The following is a 20,528-nucleotide window of genomic DNA, read 5'->3' as shown; positions in this document are numbered from 1 at the left end:
TTTTTTTGGGGACAATTTTGCAAATATTTCTGGTTTACCAATGAATGTATTACTGTGGTTAGTATATATGCCTATAGTGATGGAAAGTCGTATTTAATATATTCTTACAGGGTTATTCACTAGAGTCGAAATGGCCCTATACCAAATTGGGCAAAACCATCCGGCTTCATACAAAGATAATCTCAATGCAAATTTTAGGCATTTTTCACTTTGTTCACCAATGTCTGGATTTTGCTATTCAGGCTCCGAATGGACTATTCGTATGCAGCCAGGGGGCAAATACTTAAAAAACACGAGTGAGGGTTAATTACGTGGTAGCTGTCCAGCTCTTGCGAGCCAGTTGCCACCTTAAAAAATATAAAATAAATAAAATAATAATTCCCTCCCCATTATTTCACAGATCCCCTTTTCTAGCTAAGGAACAAACATTTATGGGCAGTTGCTAGTTTTAAACTTTTAGTAGACATGCCTCCACCTGATGCATGACATGAGGGGAGGCACTGGTCTTCTTGACAATCACAAGCTTTTTATTTACTTAGTCATTTATTTTTTTACTTTTTTTTTTTTTATTAAATTTGTATTTTATTTGGTTTTGTACACACAGTATCCATTTTTCCATTGTATGGGTTATTGAATAGGTTATGACAAGATCGTGTAACATTACGGTGGGATGCAAACATGGCATTAATCACAGTATTGGTGAAATATGTACATCTACATTGCAAGGTATCAAGTAGCTTATTCTACTTTTTGCTTTTATATTTATACTGTTGTTATTGTTAAACTTTGATTGCGGTTGTACGAGGATCCCTGCTAAACGAGTATGCAGAAGTGTAGCGTTCTCTACTGTCACCTTCTGTGTCTGTGAAGTCAGGTGGATGGTATCTATGTGTGAGGTAGTAGGCTAGGCGTGTAAAACTTCTAAACATTCTGAAACTATATACATAAACATAAAGACACCTGGACTACAGCATCATATTAATTAAGTGTTGCAAGACTAAGTATTGCGTTTCTCAGTTCTCTTGCTGTGCCCGGTGGCTAGCAAATCTAGCTTTTTGAAGAAAGTATCTGGGTCTGCCCCTGAGGACAAGGTGAGTACTTCAGTGCCCTGTTGCACCACCAGTGAGCTGTCTGTGCCCCATCGGTACCGGACGGAGTGCTCTCTCAGTCTCTTTGTGACCGGAATTAGTTGTCTCCTTGCTGCCAACACTGCGAAAGGGAGGTCATTATACATAGCTACCTCGTTTCCCTCAAATTTCACCGATCCCAGTGGTCTGGATCCGGCCATGATGGCGGCCTTCGCCGCTATGTCTCTGGTGGTAGCTATCGCGTCTCTGGGGGCACCAGCCGGTGCTGCTGGCGATTTGCGTACCCGGAAGGTGGATAATATCAGCGGAGTGTCTGATTTGCATCTGAGACCCATGGAGGAGATAAGTCTCCGGACAAACGGTAGTAGGTCTTCTCCGCCTATTGTCTCAGGGATGCCCCTGAGGCGAATGTTACGGCGGCGGTGTCTGGATTCTAGTGTCGTCACCGTTCCTTGCAAGCGCCGGACCTGCTCAGCAAGTCCTTCCACTTGTTGCTTAGTGTCCTGGAGTTGGACATCCCTGGATTTGCCTTTGGTCTCCACCTCCTGGACTCTCTGCTGCAGGACCCCTATGTCATCCTGGGTCTCTTTTAGATCGGCCTTCCAGACCTGTCTTAGGTCAGTCAGCAGCCTCCTGATGTCTCCTTTAGTGGCTGGGGAGTCATCTTCCTCCGAGTCAGACCTGGGAGTGGGGCCTGGGAGTGCGGCTTGGGAGTCCCTCTCTTCCTGGGAGTCGTCAGACATCTCTACCTCACTCAGCGGTTCCGGCGCCATCTTGGCGGGCCGCGCCTGTGTAGGCCTCTGGAACGCCAGCCTTATGTCGGGAGCCTCGGGTCTCTCCGTGTAGTTTTGTCGCTTGTGTTTGCGCCCCATATTGTCTGCTGTCGGGCGGCAGGTAAGCTGGGTGATTTGGAGCGGTTTTCTCGGCTTTAGGTCTCTGAATCTGTGGGGCTGAAGCGGAGCTCCACAGACATGCGACTGTTCAGCTCCGTGGTCGGCCACGCCCCCCCTTTTTTTTTTTTACTTTTTTAATGTTGAGGTTGTCTAGCAAGCGCTGGCCAGCCGCCACATAATTAACTATCGCATTTGTCGAGGTTTATTATTAACTATTTTTCCGCTGTCTGCTAGTGCTGGCCCCTTGCAAATAGTACCAAAAATTATCATTCACTTGCATGAAAGCGAATGAATGATACTTTGCAAATATGCATCCTGCATTCTATACACTGTGTAGGATTCAGATGCAAAAGCATAATTTTTAACCTAGACACCGAATGAATCCAGACGATTAGGGCAGATTCTCTCGGGTCGACCAAATTCCGAATGTATTTGGCTATAGTAAATATGGGTACAGGGATTGAGGTTGGAATTCAGTCATTTTCACCACATTTTGTCCATCCCCACAAAATCCAGTTTTTAGTGAATAATGCCCAATAGTGTATATTTACATACTGATAATTCAGAGGTTTATTAATGAAACAGTAAGCTCGAGTGAGTTTACAAACAAGGAATTCACCAAATAGGAAAGTGTGGTAAATTTATGATAACGATCCTAAATTAAACCTCCCACCAAAAAAAGACAACAGAGCTCTCATTTTACTACTTATTCTGGGAAAAGTAAGTTAGCGGCAGGGGAACGGACCTTGACGCAAAAGAATAATCAAACAATTTGGAATTGGAGAATAAGACAGCAAGACATTTAACCTGTTAATGCCGTTACGACGTTCTATGCCGTCGCGCTTTAAGTGGGCTTTAAAGCCGTTGCGACGGCATAGAACGTCGTAACGGCTTTGAGCCCTGGAGCACCCGGGATACTTACCTTCCCGGCGCTCCGCTTCGGGAGGACTGCCTCACAGCCCAGGCAGCCCCCCACGGCAAATCAGGCCCCCGGGGGCCATGTGATCGCTCTCAAAGAGCGATCACATGGCCCCCTATAGCTGGCTATGGATCTGCCAGCAGGGGGACTGTCTGAAATGTCAGACAGTCCCCCTGCTGGTAGGTAGTGTAAAAAAAAAATTAGACATGTGTAAAATTCAAATAAATATATTTATATATATATAATATATGTATATATATATTATATATAATATATATACATATTATATATATTTAACGTCATACATAGTGTATTTTAATACTAATATAAGTACATAGATTAGTAATAAAATACACTTAGAATTACGTTACATATATATAATATACATATATTATATATATAATAGATATATACACATATATTATATATATATATAAATACGTATAATTACAATAATAAATAAATAAAATAATAAAATTAATAAATAAAATATTGAAACAAAATTTAATATAAATTATATATACATATGTAATTTCATTCTAACTGTATTTTGTTATTAATATATATATATATATATTGGTAACAAAATACACTTAGAATGACATTCTATATATACCTATCTATATATAAAATGCAAATAACTGAAAATATATATATATAGATAAATACATATAATTACATAAAAGATTACATTAGTATACACGTAGAATTTAAATACCTATAAATGCATATATATTAAAATTCTACGTGTATATTTAAGTAACTTTTAACATAATTAGGTGATTTGATTAATTAAAATTTGATTGACATACCTGATAACACAGGGAGAAAGTGCAGAGAATTTAATTCGCAAGCACTATATTTGACCCTGTAACTCTTCAAGACACCGTAAAACCTGTATATAGGGGGTACTGTTTTACTCGGGAGACTTCGCTGAACTCAAATATTAGTGTTTCATACTGGTAAATTGTATTACAATGATAATATTTTAAGTAAAAGTGTTGTTTTTTGCATTTTTTACAAACGAACTGCACTTTTATGGACTATATTATTGTTGTAATATCTTTTACTGTTTTAAAACACTAATATTTGTGTTTAGTGAAGTCTCCCGAGAATAACAGTACCCCCCATGTACAGGTTTCATGGTGTTGCATTTCATTTTTTTGACATTGAAATTTGCCAGATTGGTTATGTTGCCTTTGAGAGCGTATGGTAGCCCAGGAATGAGAATTACCCCCATGATGGCATACCATTTGCAAAAGTAGACAACCCAAGGTATTGCAAATGGGGTATGTCCAGTCTTTCTTAGTAGCCACTTAGTCACATACACTGGCCAAATATTCGTTTTTTGCTTTTTTAACACAAAAACAAATATGAACGCTAACTTTGGCCAGTGTTTGTGACTAAGTGGCTATTAAAAAAGACTAAACACACCCCACTTTCAATACTCTTGGTTGTCTACTTTTTCAAATGGTATGCCATTATGGGGGTAATTCTCATTCCTGGGCTACCACACCGTCTCAAAGGTAACATTACCAATCTGGCAAATTTCTATTTGAAAATGGAACGTTCTATATTTGACTCTGTAACTTTCCAAAACACCATAAAACCTGTTAATGGGGAGGGGGGGGGGTTCTGTTGTAATCGTGAGACATCGCTGATTACAAATATGTGCATTTTTGTGCAGTAAACCATAACAGTTTTATGACATTCACAGCTAAAATGTCAGACGGAAATACAAATGTAAAAAAAAATCTTATTTTCTGACATTTTTTTTTTATTTTATTCATAATGAATTATGTTCCGTATATGAATAGTTAATGATAGATTAAAGCCCTGTTTCTCCTGAACAAAATGATATATAATAAGTGTGGGTGCATATAATTTGAAAGAGGGGAACTACGGGTGAACAGACACAGTGGCGTACATACCGGGGTCGCAGGGGTCGCGGCTGCGACCGGGCCCGGCCCACCAGGGGGCCCGGCCGCCCTGCGACCAAGGTATGTACCCACAGGGCCAGCCTCTTCTGCTGGGGGGCCCAAGAGCCGGCCACCTCCGGGCCCCCCGAGGCTGGCCCTGCTGTCACCCGGCTGGCGGGCGCGCGAGGGAGCACTGTCCCCTGAGTGCTCCCTCTTCAGCTCCCTCGCGCACCGCACTGAAACCGGAGCCGGAAGATGACGTCATCTTCCGGCTCCGGCATCAGTATGCGGCGCGCGAGGGAGCTGAAGAGGGAGCACCCAGGAGACAGTGCTCCCTCGCGCGCCCGACAGCAGGGCCAGCAACACCACTGGACCCCAGGGAATCCCCTCAGCTCTCCCACAGGTAAGGAGGCTGGGGGGATTAAATTTAAAAAAAAAAAAGTGTGAGTGTGTTAGTGAGTGTGTTAGTGTGAGTGAGTGTCTTAGTGTGAGTGAGTGAGTGTGTTAGTGAGTGTGTTAGTGAGTGTGTTAGTGAGTGTGTTAGTGAGTGTGTTAGTGAGAGTGATTGTGTGAGTGAGTGTGTGAGTGAGTGTGTGAGTGAGTGTGTTAGTGTGAGTGATTGTGTTAGTGTGAGTGATTGTGTTAAAGTGAGTGATTGTGTTAGTGTGAGTGATTGTGTTAGTGAATGTGTTAGTGTGAGTGAGTGTGTTAGTGTGAGTGATTGTGTTAGTGTGAGTTAGTGTGAGTTAGTGTTAGTGAGTGTGTTACTGTTAGTGATTGTGTTAGTGTGAGTGATTGTGTTAGTGTGAGTGAGTGTGTGAGTGAGTGAGTGTGTTAGTGTGAGTGATTGTGTTAGTGTGAGTGATTGTGTTAGTGTTAGTGAGTGTGTTAGTGTGAGTGATTGTGTTAGTGTGAGTGATTGTGTTAGTGTGAGTGATTGTGTTAGTGTGAGTGATTGTGTTAGTGAGAGTGATTGTGTTAGTGAGAGTGATTGTGTTAGTGAGTGTGTTAGTGTTAGTGAGTGTGTTAGTGTGAGTGATTGTGTTAGTGTGAGTTAGTGTTAGTGAGTGTGTTACTGTTAGTGAGAGTGTTAGTGTGAGTGATTGTGTTAGTGTGAGTGATTGTGTTAGTGTGAGTGATTGTGTTAGTGTGAGTGATTGTGTTAGTGAGTGTTAGTGTTAGTGAGTGTGTTAGTGTGAGCGTGTTAGTGTTAGTGAGTGTGTTAGTTAGTGTGAGTGTTAGTGTGTGTGTGTGTTAGTGAGTGCGTTAGTGAGTGTGTGTGTGTCTGTCACTGAGTGTGTGTCTGTCAGTAAATGTGTGCGTCTGTTCATGAGAGTGTGTGTGTGTCTAAAGCACTTACCTTTCTCCAGCGCCGGGCTCCCTTGGCGCTGGGGATCTCTCCGTCCCGATCCGCCTCTCAGCTCCGAATGCACATGCGTGGCAAGAGCCACGCGCGCATTCAAACCGCCCATAGGAAAGCATTACTCAATGCTTTCCTATGGACGTTCAGCGTCTTCTCACTGTGATTTTCACAGTGAGAATCACAGAAAATCCTCTAGCGGCTGTCAATGAGACAGCCACTAGAGGCTGGATTAACCCTCAGTGAAACATAGCAGTTTCTCTGAAACTGCTATGTTTTCAGCTGCAGGGTTAAAACTAGAGAGCATACAACATATGTATACAACCTGGGAATTAGACCAGAGTGAAATATTCTATATACAATTGGTATATATATATATATATACTACCATTGTATATAGAATATTTCACTCTGGTCTAATTCCCAGGTTGTATACATATGCTGTATGCTCATTGGATGTGGGTTCCACTTTGTTGGTTTTTGTTTCACTATTTGGGTGATCAGTGAGGTTCACCTAGGACCCCTTCAATTTAATAGATTTTTATCTGTAATTGGTTAGTATACTATTTTGTTTTCACATTAAAACTAGAGAGACCTGGCACCCAGACCACTTCATTGAGCTGATTTGATCTGGGTGTCTGTAGTGGTCCTTTAAGTGTTTATGCATGCACTGGCGTACATACCGTGGTCGCACGGTTCGCAGACCTGCGACCAGGTGCCCGCCGCCATGTGTTGCGGCCCCAGCCCGCGCAGAGTAAGCGCGCGGGGGTGGGGGGGGGCACGGATCAGTTTTCGCACCGGGGCCCCATGGGTTGTGTGTACGCCACTGAACAGACATATAGCGCAAATTCCAGTTTTTGTTTACGTTTTGTTTTGATCAGAACGTGCACTATTGACTCTGTCCTGAAGGGGTTAAAGAGCATTTATGACTTAAAAGCAACAAGAAACTGGATCTAAGAAGGGAGCATCAGGGCAATCAGAGCACCACCTGCCCTACAAAAAGCCATACTGTTAACCCTACACCTTCCAGTGACATCCCGATAGGGAGTGCTGAAGCCCTGACTAGTAAATACAAAGAAGATAGCAGTCATGATAGCAGCACCTGCTATAACCCAAAGGTGACAGAGTCACTTTAACATTTGCCTCATGATCCTCATCCTCTACATACTGTCCAATACTAACCTCAAGGCCACGGCAGCTTCGGGTCTCAATCTGAGACGTACCCACAATGAATTTGCAATGAGCATAATGCATAAAACGGCATAATTAATAATATTTCATAGAAGGCTAATCTTACCACAAGACCACTGCAAAGGGACTATTTATAGCTAGGTACATACTGTGTGCATGCGTTGGGAGACTATATAGAACGTAGCTATGCATGTAAGGGGCACTACCAGTGAGTGCGGATTTATTGCACAGACATTTACTAAGCAGGAGGGATCTCAAGTTCCCCTGTATAAAGAATGTATATCTACTGCCTGTAAATGTTTATCTTTTCCTTGAACTGTTTGGAAATCTATGAGCTTTTCTGCATTCTAGTGCCTCCATTTAACTGTTACCGTTCTTGCCTTACAGAACTAAAATGATGAGATAATGCAAGAACCGTCTAATTAAATCCTCCGAAAGATTCTTATTAAAATTTGCACACAATAGGCAGCCACTTCACACAGGAGGCGGAGGCACTCCCTCTCTGCACTGGAAACAAAGTGAGTCAAACCATATTTTTTATTTGATTTAGGAGAGGCAGAAACCTACATATGTTCTAGAACACTATAGGGTTAGGGATACGTTTGTATTCCTAATGCTGTATTGTTTCTTTAAATAAAAAAAAAAAATATTTATCTTTAATATACCATTTTTTTTTCTACAAAAGTTAAAAAATACAGACATTTAGTTTCAAAAAACATGATAGGCTTTGATAGATTTCTAATGTATACTTCGGTATATTGCTTTCCTGGCTGACCATGGTGGCATATTGAAATCGGTTAGCTCCACCACACACAGCAGAAATGGGAAAAAATTGAATTAAAATTAAAGAAACACTATAGCTTTAAGAATACAAACCTGGATTCCTAACGCTATAGAGCTCTAGTCACCGTCTAGGTGCTGCCAGAATTAAAAAAAGGTGATTTACTTATCTTTTAACCCTCACAACCCCTGTCTCCTCCTTATTGTCCTGAGTTATAAGCTATTATTTCATAGGGACTCTTACTGGGAAACCTGCATATTAAAGGTATGGTACATAAATACACCTCAGTAAGCTGGATGGTCAATGGTCAATAGATAACAGCACGGAATCAGTGTGCACCAATCTGAGTATGATTCATCTATGTTCTCGTTTTGGAACACTGAATGGTAAATTATTCATAAATGATCCATTTATATTTAAATTATCCATGGCGTAAGGTTGTGGTGAGAAAGTGAAAACTGAAATGTGTTAATAACCAAACAGCTACCAGATGTTTGTTTATTCAAATTTAAAGTGGTATCCTCATTGTAAGCACAGACGATTTTGGAGACTTTTCCCAGTTATTTAAAGCTGTTTTAGCCTTTGATCAAAATTCACTTTGAATTCCTAACACTTCTCACGTTAGTGGATATCCCTACTGGAGGAATGGAAATATTTATAAAATATACTGAATCAGAGATTTTGTTTTTTTAATCTTTTAAATTTGGCAAATCAGATGTGAACTAACCACACCTAGCCTTTTTTGTGAATTTATGCTTTTTCTTTTCTCGGTTCTTTATAAATAAATAAATAAACAAATAAGGTATTTGAAGTTTTTAGCACATTGGTTGACAAAACATTAATTTATCTTGTCCCTTTAAATCAAAAGATTTGCCCATGACTTGCTACTTTAGGTTCAATAACATGACAGAGGATGTCGGCACTTAGAGAATTATAGATAGGGGAATTTTTCTGAAGCAAAGTATTTATTTTAGATTTGCATGTGCATAAACCGCTCAGATCGAGACGCATATTTCAGGATCTCCATAGCAACAGAATTAATATTGAAAACTCATAACGTGTTTGTGACCTCAAAAAAGTGATTATACATATATGTAAACAGTCCATAGACAGAGTTATTTCTTCCTTACCCTGCTAAAGGTTACTGTAACCCTTTCTTCCCTTTTAATTTTTTTGATATATAAGGCCCTATTGGGCCCTATTATGTATGTCCAGCCAATGTTTTATATTTATAAAAAAACATTAAATAATCTTAAAACTTTATATATATATATATATATATATATATATATATATTAATATTAAAATATACTTACCAGAGAATTTAATTCGCAAGTCCTATATTTGACCCTGTAACTTTGCTGAATACAAATATGAGTTTTTTAGAGCAGCAAAATGTATAATAACAATATCTTTAATGAAATTTAGGTTTTTGTGTGAAATATGCAAAAAAATAAATAAAAATATAAACACTATTTTATTCCCTGGTTTGTGACTAAGTGGCTACTAAAAAAATGACTGGCCATACCTCATTTTGAATACTCTGGGTTGTCTGCTTTTGCAAATGGTATGCCATGTTGGGAATAATTCTCATTTCTGGGATGCCATACAGTAAAAATTGAAATAGATAAAGTCGTGCTATATTTGATTCTGAAACTGAAAACCCCATAAAACCTGTACATGGAGGGTACTGTTGTACTCGTGCGACATTTCTGAACAAAAATATGTGTAATCAGGGCCGGCCTTAAGGGCAGAGGATTTATTAAGAGGCTGATGAAGGGGGGCAGGGGATTCAAAAGGGGGCAGGTGGGTGATAAAGTGGTGGGAGGAGATTGATGAGGGGGTCAGGGGGCTGATGAATGGGGGCAGAGGGCTGATAAAGGGGTGGGAGGGGATTTATGAGGGGGTCAGGGGGCTGATGAATGGGGGCAGAGGGCTGTTAAAAGGGGTGGGAGGGGATTGATGAGGGAGTCGGGGGCTGATGAATGGGGCATAGGGCTGATAAAGTGGTGGGAGGAGATTGATGAGGGGGTCAGGGGGCTGATGAATGGGGGCAGAGGGCTGATAAAGGGGTGGGAGGGGATTTATGAGGGGGTCAGGGGGCTGATGAATGGGGGCAGAGGGCTGTTAAAAGGGGTGGGAGGGGATTGATGAGGGGGTCGGGGGCTGATGAATGGGGCATAGGGCTGATAAAGTGGTGGGAGGAGATTGATGAGGGGGTCAGGGGGCTGATGAATGGGGGCAGAGGGCTGATAAAGGGGTGGGAGGGGATTTATGAGAGGGTCAGGGGGCTGATGAATGGGGGCAGAGGGCTGTTAATGGGGTGGGAGGGGATTGATGAGGGGATCAGGGGGCTGATGAATAGAGGCAGAGGGCTGTTAAAGGGGTGGGAGGGGATTGAGGATGGGGCCAGGGGGCTGATGAATGGGGGCAGAGGGCTGATAAAGGGGTGGGAGGAGAGTGATGAGAGGGTCAGGGGGCTGATGAATGGGGGCAAAGGGCTGTTAAAGGGGTGGGAGGGGATTGATGAGGGGGTCAGGGGGCTGATGAATGGGGCAGAGGGCTGAGAAAATGTCGGGGAGGGGATTGATGAGGTGGTCAGGGGGCTGATGAATGGGGGCAGAGGGCTGTTAAAGGGGTGGGAGGGAATTGATGAGGGGGGCAGGGGATTGATGAAGGGGTGGCAGGGATTGATGAAGGGGTGGCCAGGGGTTGGATTAATTGGCAGGGGATTTTTAAGGGGGCTGATGATTGAAAAGGGGGCCATGGGGCCTTCTAAAGGGGGCGGGTGGGTGATAAAGGGGTGGGAGAGGATTGATGAGGGGGTCAGGGGGCTGATGAATGGGGTCAGAGGGCTGATAAAGGGGTGGGAGGGAATTGATGAAGGGGTGGGAGGGGATTGATGAAGGGAAAGGGTGGCCAGGAGTTTGATGAAGGGGTGGCCAGGAGTTTGATGAAGTGGTGGCTAGGGGTTTGGTGAAGGGAAGGCCAGGGGTTTTGGTGAAGAGGTTCAGGGGTTGTGTAGAAGGGGGTGGAGGCAACAGATTGTGAATTCACCTTAAATAGTTTGAAGGGGTCCAAACAGAGACAGGTGGGGGTCGGGGGCGCCACAAGATTGTTTCACACAGGGCACCTAAACACCTAAGGCCGGCCCTGTGTGTAATTTATTGCAGTAAAAGCTAACACTATATGACATGCACAGTTAAAATGCCACGCCGAACTTGATAAATAACAACATTTCTTAGTTTCTCAAACTTTTTCAGATTTTACTCATATTAAATTATGTTTCATATACTGGTGGTCCTAACTTTGCGACCTACCTGTTTTGCGATGGCTTGCACTTACGACTTGCTCTCTAACGTGGGGATTTAAGGGATTAGAGAACTGGTCTATGTTCAGGGAATTTTCCCCGAACATATATTAGAGTGATTCCCTGCTCTGGTGCGTATGTCTACGTTCGGGGAGAGATTCTGGAAATGTTCCCAAACATAGACAAGCGAACCAGAGCAGTGAATCCATCTAATCTATGATTGGGGAACGGACGTAAGAGCGTAAGAACGGAACCCGGTCGGTAAGTGAGGAGCATCTGTATAAATATTTTATTTGGATTGAAAGCCCTGTTTCTCCTGAATGATATAATATATATGTTTGCTTGCACTTAATATGGAAGAGGGGAACTAGGGTTGAACAGACATATGGCTCCAATTTTAGGTTTTGTTTTGATTTTGTTTTGATCAGAACTTGTACAATTGCCTTGTACATCCTTAATGGGTTAAAAACAGTTTTGAGGTGACAGTTATCCCAGATTCCATTTTTGTAGCTGTGCGAAATCTGGTCTCCATATGATTTTAATCTACACCTATTTCTGTGAAAATTTTTGCTTTCCTATATTGTAGTTTCTTAGCTAAATTGAAAAGTCATGTGTTTCTCCTTATACTACAGGGTATCTCACACATTTATTTTTGAAATCCCCTACTGAATGACTTCACATTCTTACATAACCCAAGAAAAAAAAGGAAAGATTAATAACATAGGGGCTTTTTCACGTTTTAAGGTTTTTTTCAATCATAGACTGTGTGCCCTTGTGTCTCAGATATAAAATACTTCACTTAAACAGAATAAATATGTGTTTAGGAGTGAAAAGTTTCATTTTCTTATTGTATTTTTCCTATATTTTTCCCCTGCACTCCCAACGGAAGCTTTCCTTTTTACACACATAACGCACTTCAGCTTGATTTGTGTATAAACTGTGTTTTCTTTTTTGATTTTATTAAAAGTGCAGATTTCAAAAGAAATTGACACTTTTCTAAATTAACCTTGTTACACCCTCAACTATCAATCAGACATCATGTCCTGTTACTTCCTGGTTTGGTTAGCTCAATGGAGCTAAACTGAAGAGGAAGCAATTGCCCAGAGCAACTGCTTGCAAATACTTCTTATTGATCTGTATTGGGAAGTCTGTGATTGGACAGCCACAGAAAGTCTGGGCGGGGTTAGAAGAGGAGGGCTTGCAAAGGCTGCAGATGCAAGATGTTTTAGATATGAAAAAAATCCCAATTGAAAATAGATATAATTAAATGCAAGGTTTCATTGTGGGTTTATATACTAAGTAGTGAAATTTATTTTTTTATTTTTTGGGCAGTGGAGTGTTCCACTGAGTGAAGTGCTCTATATTTTTGCTTCTATTTAGAGAGGAGTCCATGGGCGAAACTAATCCTACTAAAGGCTTGTTTCCTAGTTTGTTGAAATCATTTATTGGTGAGTCAGTAATCTCTAAAATAGCTGACGCAAAATTTGGCGCTCAACAACTGGAAAATAGTGTGTCAGTGTGGCTGAAAGTTTTAACGCTTTATATTAATATTCCTGATAATTTCACTGGCATACTCTCACACCAGTGGCATGCTGAGCCCCACTTTCAACAATAAGTAAGCACCTTATGCAACTTTCTCATACCGAGCTTCCAAAATCAAATCAAATAATTCCACCAGCTTGCAGCCTCCGAAAAGGACAACAATCAAACCAAAGCTGCAACAACTGTCCTGTACTTGTTAAGTATATAACTCTGTAACAGGATGTGATCTTCCTGGCAAAATGCTTAGTAGTTATAATATTCTGCCAAACCACACATAAACCACACATAAAAAAAGTTGAAACCTGGGGTAAACTGCTGGCACAATTACCTAGGACAAAACATAAGTGGTGTATGGATAGTTACCTAAAAAAACAATATTAATTAAACTCATTTTTATTACATTTACTCCTTGATTATTTATAGAAATATTAGGTTGTTACTTTTTACGATATTTTTATACAAAAATAGCAACTGTGCTGCTTTACAGGGGGACTGTCACTTCTCAGGATGTTTAATGTTATCTTTATTTATCTCTATAATTTTCAAGCAGGTATTTGTAAGGTGTGAAAAATCGGATTAAATGCAAAAAATCCACACCATTTCATCCTGCAACATGGCGCCTCCATCTTAGCTCCCTGCCAGTCATTGTTTTAAGCTCTGTCCTTTGCAAATGGCAGTCAACAATGAAAAATCATAGAGAGGAGATATGAAACAATGGTTTTATTTCTTCTATTCATTTTTCAATTTTTTGCCCTGGTTTTCCCTTGTCCTTACCGGTTTATGTTGCAATTTGCTAATAATGTAATATACATTCACAATAAAATTAACAAAAAGGCTGTTGGATAAGTGCAGTTTCCTTTGAACGAAGGGTGCTTTTTAAACTATTCCTGGCGGAAGCAATACAGATTCCTAAAATCCACAAGGACATTGAAATAATTATTGCATTTGACCATAATGCCTACGGGCTTGAAACTGTTAATAGCTCCCGACTGTATCCCCTCCTGCAACTGTCATTTAAAAAAACCAAAAAGCAAAACACACACTAAGTCTTCAGTGAATACTACTCTACCAATCTAATTCTCTAATGCTATCCTTACCATATGTGTCACTATACCCCACTCCCTCTAGCATGTAAGCTCGTGGAGCAGGGCGCTCAACCCCTCGGTTCCTGTGTGTCCAACTCGTCTGGTTACAATTACATGTTTGTTAGTCCACCCATTGTACAGCGCTGCAGAATTTGTTGGCGCTATATAAATAATGATAATAATAATAATAAGGGAAAGGGTAATATGTAATGCCTTAAATATAAAGGTTAATAAACTGTGAGACCAACTGTAATTAAACGGTTCCTGTTTGATGACATTTTGGGAGAATGTTACCAGTACTTGGTTCACAGACTCACTGAGATAGTTTTGTAACGCCTGCCCTTCACGGTAGTATTTACATTCTCCTATGAGCACTGTTTAATTTATGTGTAAACTTCAACGGGAACTATTTAATTACAGTTGGCAACTGTATATGAGGCTCTATAAGCGATGTAACATATTAAAGAATTATCCGAGATTTTCTTCTTGGTTTGTTTAGTGAAATATCTCTTGCACCTGCACACATCCCACAATGCCTGTGGCCGAGTGCCAACAGCCGCATCTTACTGCTAAAAAGCAGATATAAGTTTAAACTTACTGTATTGCCAAACATTCTATCTCACCCAAGGGTTGTTGAAAGAGCCTGGGCTGGGATTTTAAATGTGACTCCCTATCTGGACCCATATTTCTTCTGGCCAATTGATAATATTTGTGCCCCTTTTTTTCCCATTCGCCCTCATCTTTTCCTTCCCTTCATAACAATCAGAATATTTAGATCTTTTTCCCGCTAGCTGTTTTTCCTCCTGTCTAGCAAACACATGGCAGGAGGAGTCCTATTTTATTCGTGGTTCTAAGAAGATACCATGATTGTCCAGTGGATACACTAGCATTGTCTATTTATAAAAAAAAAAAACAAAAAAAAAAAAACACAAAAAAACAAAACAAAACAGAATGCACAGGAAAAATTGTTCAATGACAATTAACTTTATTGATACAGGTAAGTTTTCAGGTTTTTACTATATAACTACGTGCCATATGGTTATATTCTCCACTGACATTAAAATGTTGTTAAACTACAATTCTCATGATTCTTAGTGAATTGGTGAAGCCTCAGTGACCGTGTTAGGATAATGTTAGCTGGAGTTCATAAACAATTGCCCATGGCTAGCTCTCATTTTTGAAAACAACTGAGGAGAGATCCTGCAAATATAGGTAAACAATGGAGATTATAGATAAGAAGACACCGCAACGGTAAAAGTTAAAAATAAAAGTAGGGTAATGTCCGTTGAAATCAGTGCAGTGATATTGATCTAGAATTGCTTGTGTTTTGCCTCTCTGGATATGTCCACCTGAGAGATACAGTTAGAGAAATTCTGCGGTAAATGTTAGAAAAAGAGAGATGGATTCTGGGGCAACATTCCACTAGTTCCCAAGGCAACTAATCTACTTTTACAACTTTACAAATATCTAATTAAACTTAACTCAGATAGTTTGATACATGTTTATCTCCCTGATAACTTACATTAACACAACTTTTTTTGTATTTCTTAGTCAGCAACTGAGATCATTAATTTAAATCACAAACAGATTGGCTGCTTTGCTTGCTACATGGTGCAGTTAACAAAAATATCTCCCAGCAGATTGAAAATATAAACTTACCTTGTGCTTGAGTAGCAATAAAAATCCGGAAAAGTGCAATCAACCAGACAAGCTCCATCTCTGAGTAGACCCGGTATACGAGTGGGTGAATGCAGACTGCTACGGAAGTTTCGTTTCGTAGAGCTGCCTCTAGCAGGCTTTGTCAAAACAATAGAGGGAAGGAAGTAAATTAGGATAAGATGTAGTGGGGATTTTCTGTTTATAGAATAAATTAAACTGTTTCACTGCTGAAAGAAAAACTCAGCTTGCTGTAAGAGAGAATATAAGTAAGACTAAGAGATAATTATAAAATGAACTATGGCAAAAAGTGGAGTTATATTGAGAGGTTATATGAAGTAATAGGAGGAGTTATAGGGAGAGGTTATATGGAGTAATAGGAGGAGTTATAGGGAGAGGTTATATGGAATAATAGGAGGAGTTATGGAGAGAGGTTATATGGAGTAATAGGAGGAGTTATAGGGAGAGGTTATATGGAGTAATAGGAGGGGTTATAGAGAGAGGTTATATTGAGTAATAGGAGGAGTTATAGGGAGAGGTTATATAGAGTAATAGGAGGAGTTACAGAGAGAGAGGTTATATGGAGTAATAGGAGGAGTTATAGAGAGGTTATATGGAGTAATAGGAGGAGTTATAGGGAGAGGTTATATGGAGTAATAGGAGGAGTTATAGAGAGAGGTTATATGGAGTAATAGGAGGAGTTATAGGGAGAGGTTATATGGAGTAATAGGAGGAGTTATAGTGAGCGGTTATATGGAGTAATAGGAGGAGTTATAGGGAGAGGGTATATGGAGTAATAGGAGGAGTTATAGGGAGAGGTTATATGGAGTAATAGGAGGAGTTATAGTGAGCGGTTATATGGAGTAATAGGAGGAGTTATAGGGAGAGGTTATATGGAGTAATAGGAGGAGTTATAGGGAGAGGTTATATGGAGTAATAGGAGGAGTTATAGGGTGAGGTTATATGGAGTAATAGGAGGAGTTATAAGGAGAGGTTATATGGAGTAATAGGAGGAGTTATAGGGAGAGGTTATATGGAGTAATAGGAGGAGTTATAGAGAGAGGTTATATGGAGTAATAAGAGGAGTTATAGGGAGAGGTTATATGGAGTAATAGGAGGAGTTATAGGGAGAGGTTATATGGAGTAATAGGAGGAGTTATAGAGAGAGGTTATATGGAGTAATAGGAGGAGTTATAGAGAGAGGTTATATTGAGTAATAAGAGGAGTTATAGAGAGAGGTTATATGTAGTAATAGGAGGAGTTATAGAGAGAGGTTATATTGAGTAATAGGAAGAGTTATAGAGGGAGGATATATGGAGTAATAGGAGGAGTTATAGAGAGAGGTTATATGGAATAATAAGAGGAGTTATAGAGAGAGGTTATATGTAGTAATAGGAGGAGTTATAGAGAGAGGTTATATTGAGTAATAGGAAGAGTTATAGAGGGAGGATATATGGAGTAATAGGAGGAGTTATAGGGAGAGGTTATATGGAGTAATAGGAGGAGATATAGAGAGAGGTTATATGGAGTAATAGGAGGAGTTATAGAGAGAGGTTATATTGAGTAATAGGAAGAGTTATAGAGAGAGGTTATATGGAGTAATAGGAGGAGTTATAGGGAGAGGTTATATGGAGTAATAGGAGGAGTTATAGGGAGAGGTTATATGGAGTAATAGGAGGAGTTATAGGGAGAGGTTATATGGAGTAATAGGAGGAGTTATAGGGAGAGGTTATATGGAGTAATAGGAGGAGTTATAGGGAGAGGTTATATGGAGTAATAGGAGGAGTTATAGGGAGAGGTTATATGGAGTAATAGGAGGAGTTATAGGGAGAGGTTATATGGAGTAATAGGAGGAGTTATAGGGAGAGGTTATATGGAGTAATAGGAGGAGTTATAGGGAGAGGTTATATGGAGTAATAGGAGGAGTTACAGGGAGGTTATATGGAGTAATAGGAGGAGTTATAGAGAGAGGTTATATGGAATAATAGGAGGAGTTATAGGGAAAGGTTATATGGAGTAATAGGAGGAGTTATAGGGAGAGGTTATATGGAGTAATAGGAGGAGTTATAGGGAGAGGTTATATGGAGTAACATGAGGAGTTATAGGGAGAGGTTATATGGAGTAATAGGAGGAGTTATAGAGAGAGGTTATATGGAGTAATAGGAGGAGTTATAGGGTGAGGTTATATGGAGTAATAGGAGGAGTTATAGAGAGAGGTTATATGGAGTAATAGGAGGAGTTATAGGGAGAGGTTATATGGAGTAATAGGAGGAGTTATAGGGAGAGGTTATATGGAGTAACATGAGGAGTTATAGGGAGAGGTTATATGGAGTAATAGGAGGAGTTATAGGGAGAGGTTATATGGAGTAATAGGAGGAGTTATAGGGAGAGGTTATATGGAGTAATAGGAGGAGTTATATGGAGTAACATGAGGAGTTATAGGGAGAGGTTATATGGGGTAATAGGAGGTGTTATAGAGAGAGGTTATATGGAGTAATAGGAGGAGTTATAGGGAGAGGTTATATGGAGTAATAGGAGGAGTTATAGAGAGAGGTTATATGGAGTATTAGGAAGAGTTACATGCAGAGGTTATATGGAGTAATAGGATGAGTTATAGAGAAAGGTTATATGGAGTAATAGGAGGAGTTATAGAGAGAGGTTATATGGAGTAATAGGAGGAGTTATAGAGAGAGGTTATATGGAGTAATAGGAGGAATTATAGGGAGAGGTTATATGGAGTAATAGGAGGAGTTATAGAGAGAGGTTATATGGAGTAATAGGAGGAATTATAGGGAGAGGTTATATGGAGTAATAGGAGGAGTTATATGGAGAGGTTATATGGAGTAATAGGAGGAGTTACAGGCAGAGGTTATATGGAGTAATAGGAGGAGTTATAGGGAGAGGTTATATGGAGTAACAGGAGGAGTTATAGGGAGAGGTTATATGGAGTAATAGGAAGAGTTACAGGCAGAGGTTATATGGAGTAATAGGAGGAATTATAGGGAGAGGTTATATGGAGTAATAGGAGGAGTTATAGAGAGAGGTTATATGGAGTAATAGGAGGAGTTATTGGGAGAGGTTATATGGAGTAATAGGAGGAGTTATAGGGAGAGGCTATATGGAGTAATAGGAAGAGTTACAGGCAGAGGTTATATGGAGTAATAGGAGGAATTATAGGGAGAGGTTATATGGAGTAATAGGAGGAGTTATAGAGAGAGGTTATATGGAGTAATAGGAGGAGTTATAGGGAGAGGTTATATTGAGTAATAGGAGGAGTTATAGGGAGAGGTTATATGGAGTAATAGGAGGAGTTATAGGGAGAGGTTATATGGGGTAATAGGAGGAGTTATACAGAGAGGTTATATGGAGTAATAGGAGGAGTTATAGAGAGAGGTTATATGGAGTAATAGGAGGAGTTATAGGGAGAGGTTATATGGAGTAATAGGAGGAGTTATATGGAGAGGTTATATGGAGTAATAGGAGGAGTTATAGAGAGAGGTTATATGGAGTAATAGGAGGAGTTATAGAGAGAGGTTATATGGAGTAATAGGAGGAGTTATAGAGAGAGGTTATATGGAGTAATAGGAGGAGTAATAGAGACAGGTTATATGGAGTAATAGGAGGAGTTATAGAGAGAGGTTATATGGAGTAATAGGAGGAGTTATAGAGAGAGGTTATATGGAGTAATAGGAGGAGTTATAGAGAGAGGTTATATGGAGTAATAGGAGGAGTAATAGAGAGAGGTTATATGGAGTATTAGGAGGAGTAATAGAGAGAGATTATATGAAGTAATAGGAGGAGTTATATGAAGAGGTTATATGGAGTAATAGGAGGAGTTATATGAAGAGGTTATATGGAGTAATAGGAGGAGTAATAGAGAGAGGTTATATGGAGTAATAGGAGGAGTTATAGGGAGAGGTTATATGGAGTAATAGGAGGAGTTATAGAGAGAGGTTATATGGGGTAATAGGAGGAGTTATAGAGAGAGGTTATATGGAGTAATAGGAGGAGTTATAGAGAGAGGTTATATGGAGTAATAGGAGGAGTTATAGAGAGAGGTTATATGGAGTAATGGGAGGAGTTATAGGGAGAGGTTATATGGAGTAATAGGAGGAGTTATAGGGAGAGGTTATATGGAGTAATAGGAGGAGTTATAGGGAGATGTTATATGGGGTAATAGGAGGAGTTATGTGGAGAGGTTATATGGAGTAACAAACTTAATTGAAAGATGCCAAAGTGGGCAATAGGAGAAGTAATAATTGCAGTGATTATTTAATAGTATGAGAACCTGAGAAAGTAATAATACGTAGCATTAGGGAGTTACTTGGAAGGAATACAGATAGCTGTAAGATGAGTGGAGAAATGTAGGATTACGTAAATCTTTGTATCACTCAAGATTTATAATTTCCTTAGCTGGAAAAGTATGAAATATTTTGCTGCTGATTTTCTTTACTTGTCTTATTACTGTTATCATAAAGACAGATTACTTGGCTGCATTTGCAGTAGCTTGCCTTGAACTTTGTTCATTGTGACGGAGTTTCTGTACTCCGACTGAGTACCTCTGCCAGATCAGCTTCATCACTGCTGCCAGGGACTCTGGAGATCTTCAGACCCAGTCGCAGAAGCTTGACTGAGATCTCTTAAGGACCTCTTCCACCAGACAAGGTTTAGTGATTATAGCTCTGGTTACCTTCTCTCCTGTAACGCATAGACTATAGCTTTCCCCACACACATTTGATGAGTCTGAATGTAGGAGGTAAGTAAACCTTTATTTTACAGAACAC

At 40.0% G+C, this 20,528-nt stretch overlaps 1 protein-coding gene across 1 annotated transcript in view; it reads right to left on the bottom strand.

Annotated features, from left to right (window-relative positions):
- LOC134603474 (intercellular adhesion molecule 5-like) overlaps positions 1 to 15,945 on the bottom strand; it is a 36,879-nt gene extending 20,934 nt beyond the window's left edge. The window contains exon 1 of the mRNA XM_063449468.1: positions 15,748 to 15,945. Coding sequence (XP_063305538.1) covers positions 15,748 to 15,805 — 58 coding nt within the window. The 5' untranslated portion in view covers positions 15,806 to 15,945. The remainder of the gene's footprint in view (positions 1 to 15,747) is intronic.
- Between the last annotated feature and the right edge of the window lie 4,583 nt (positions 15,946 to 20,528).

The sequence above is a fragment of the Pelobates fuscus genome, chromosome 3 (assembly GCF_036172605.1).
Source record: "Pelobates fuscus isolate aPelFus1 chromosome 3, aPelFus1.pri, whole genome shotgun sequence".
In the NCBI taxonomy this organism is placed as follows: Eukaryota; Metazoa; Chordata; class Amphibia; order Anura; family Pelobatidae; genus Pelobates; species Pelobates fuscus.
Note: the sequence above shows the minus strand (reverse complement) of the source record. Positions and strands in the feature narration are given on the sequence as shown.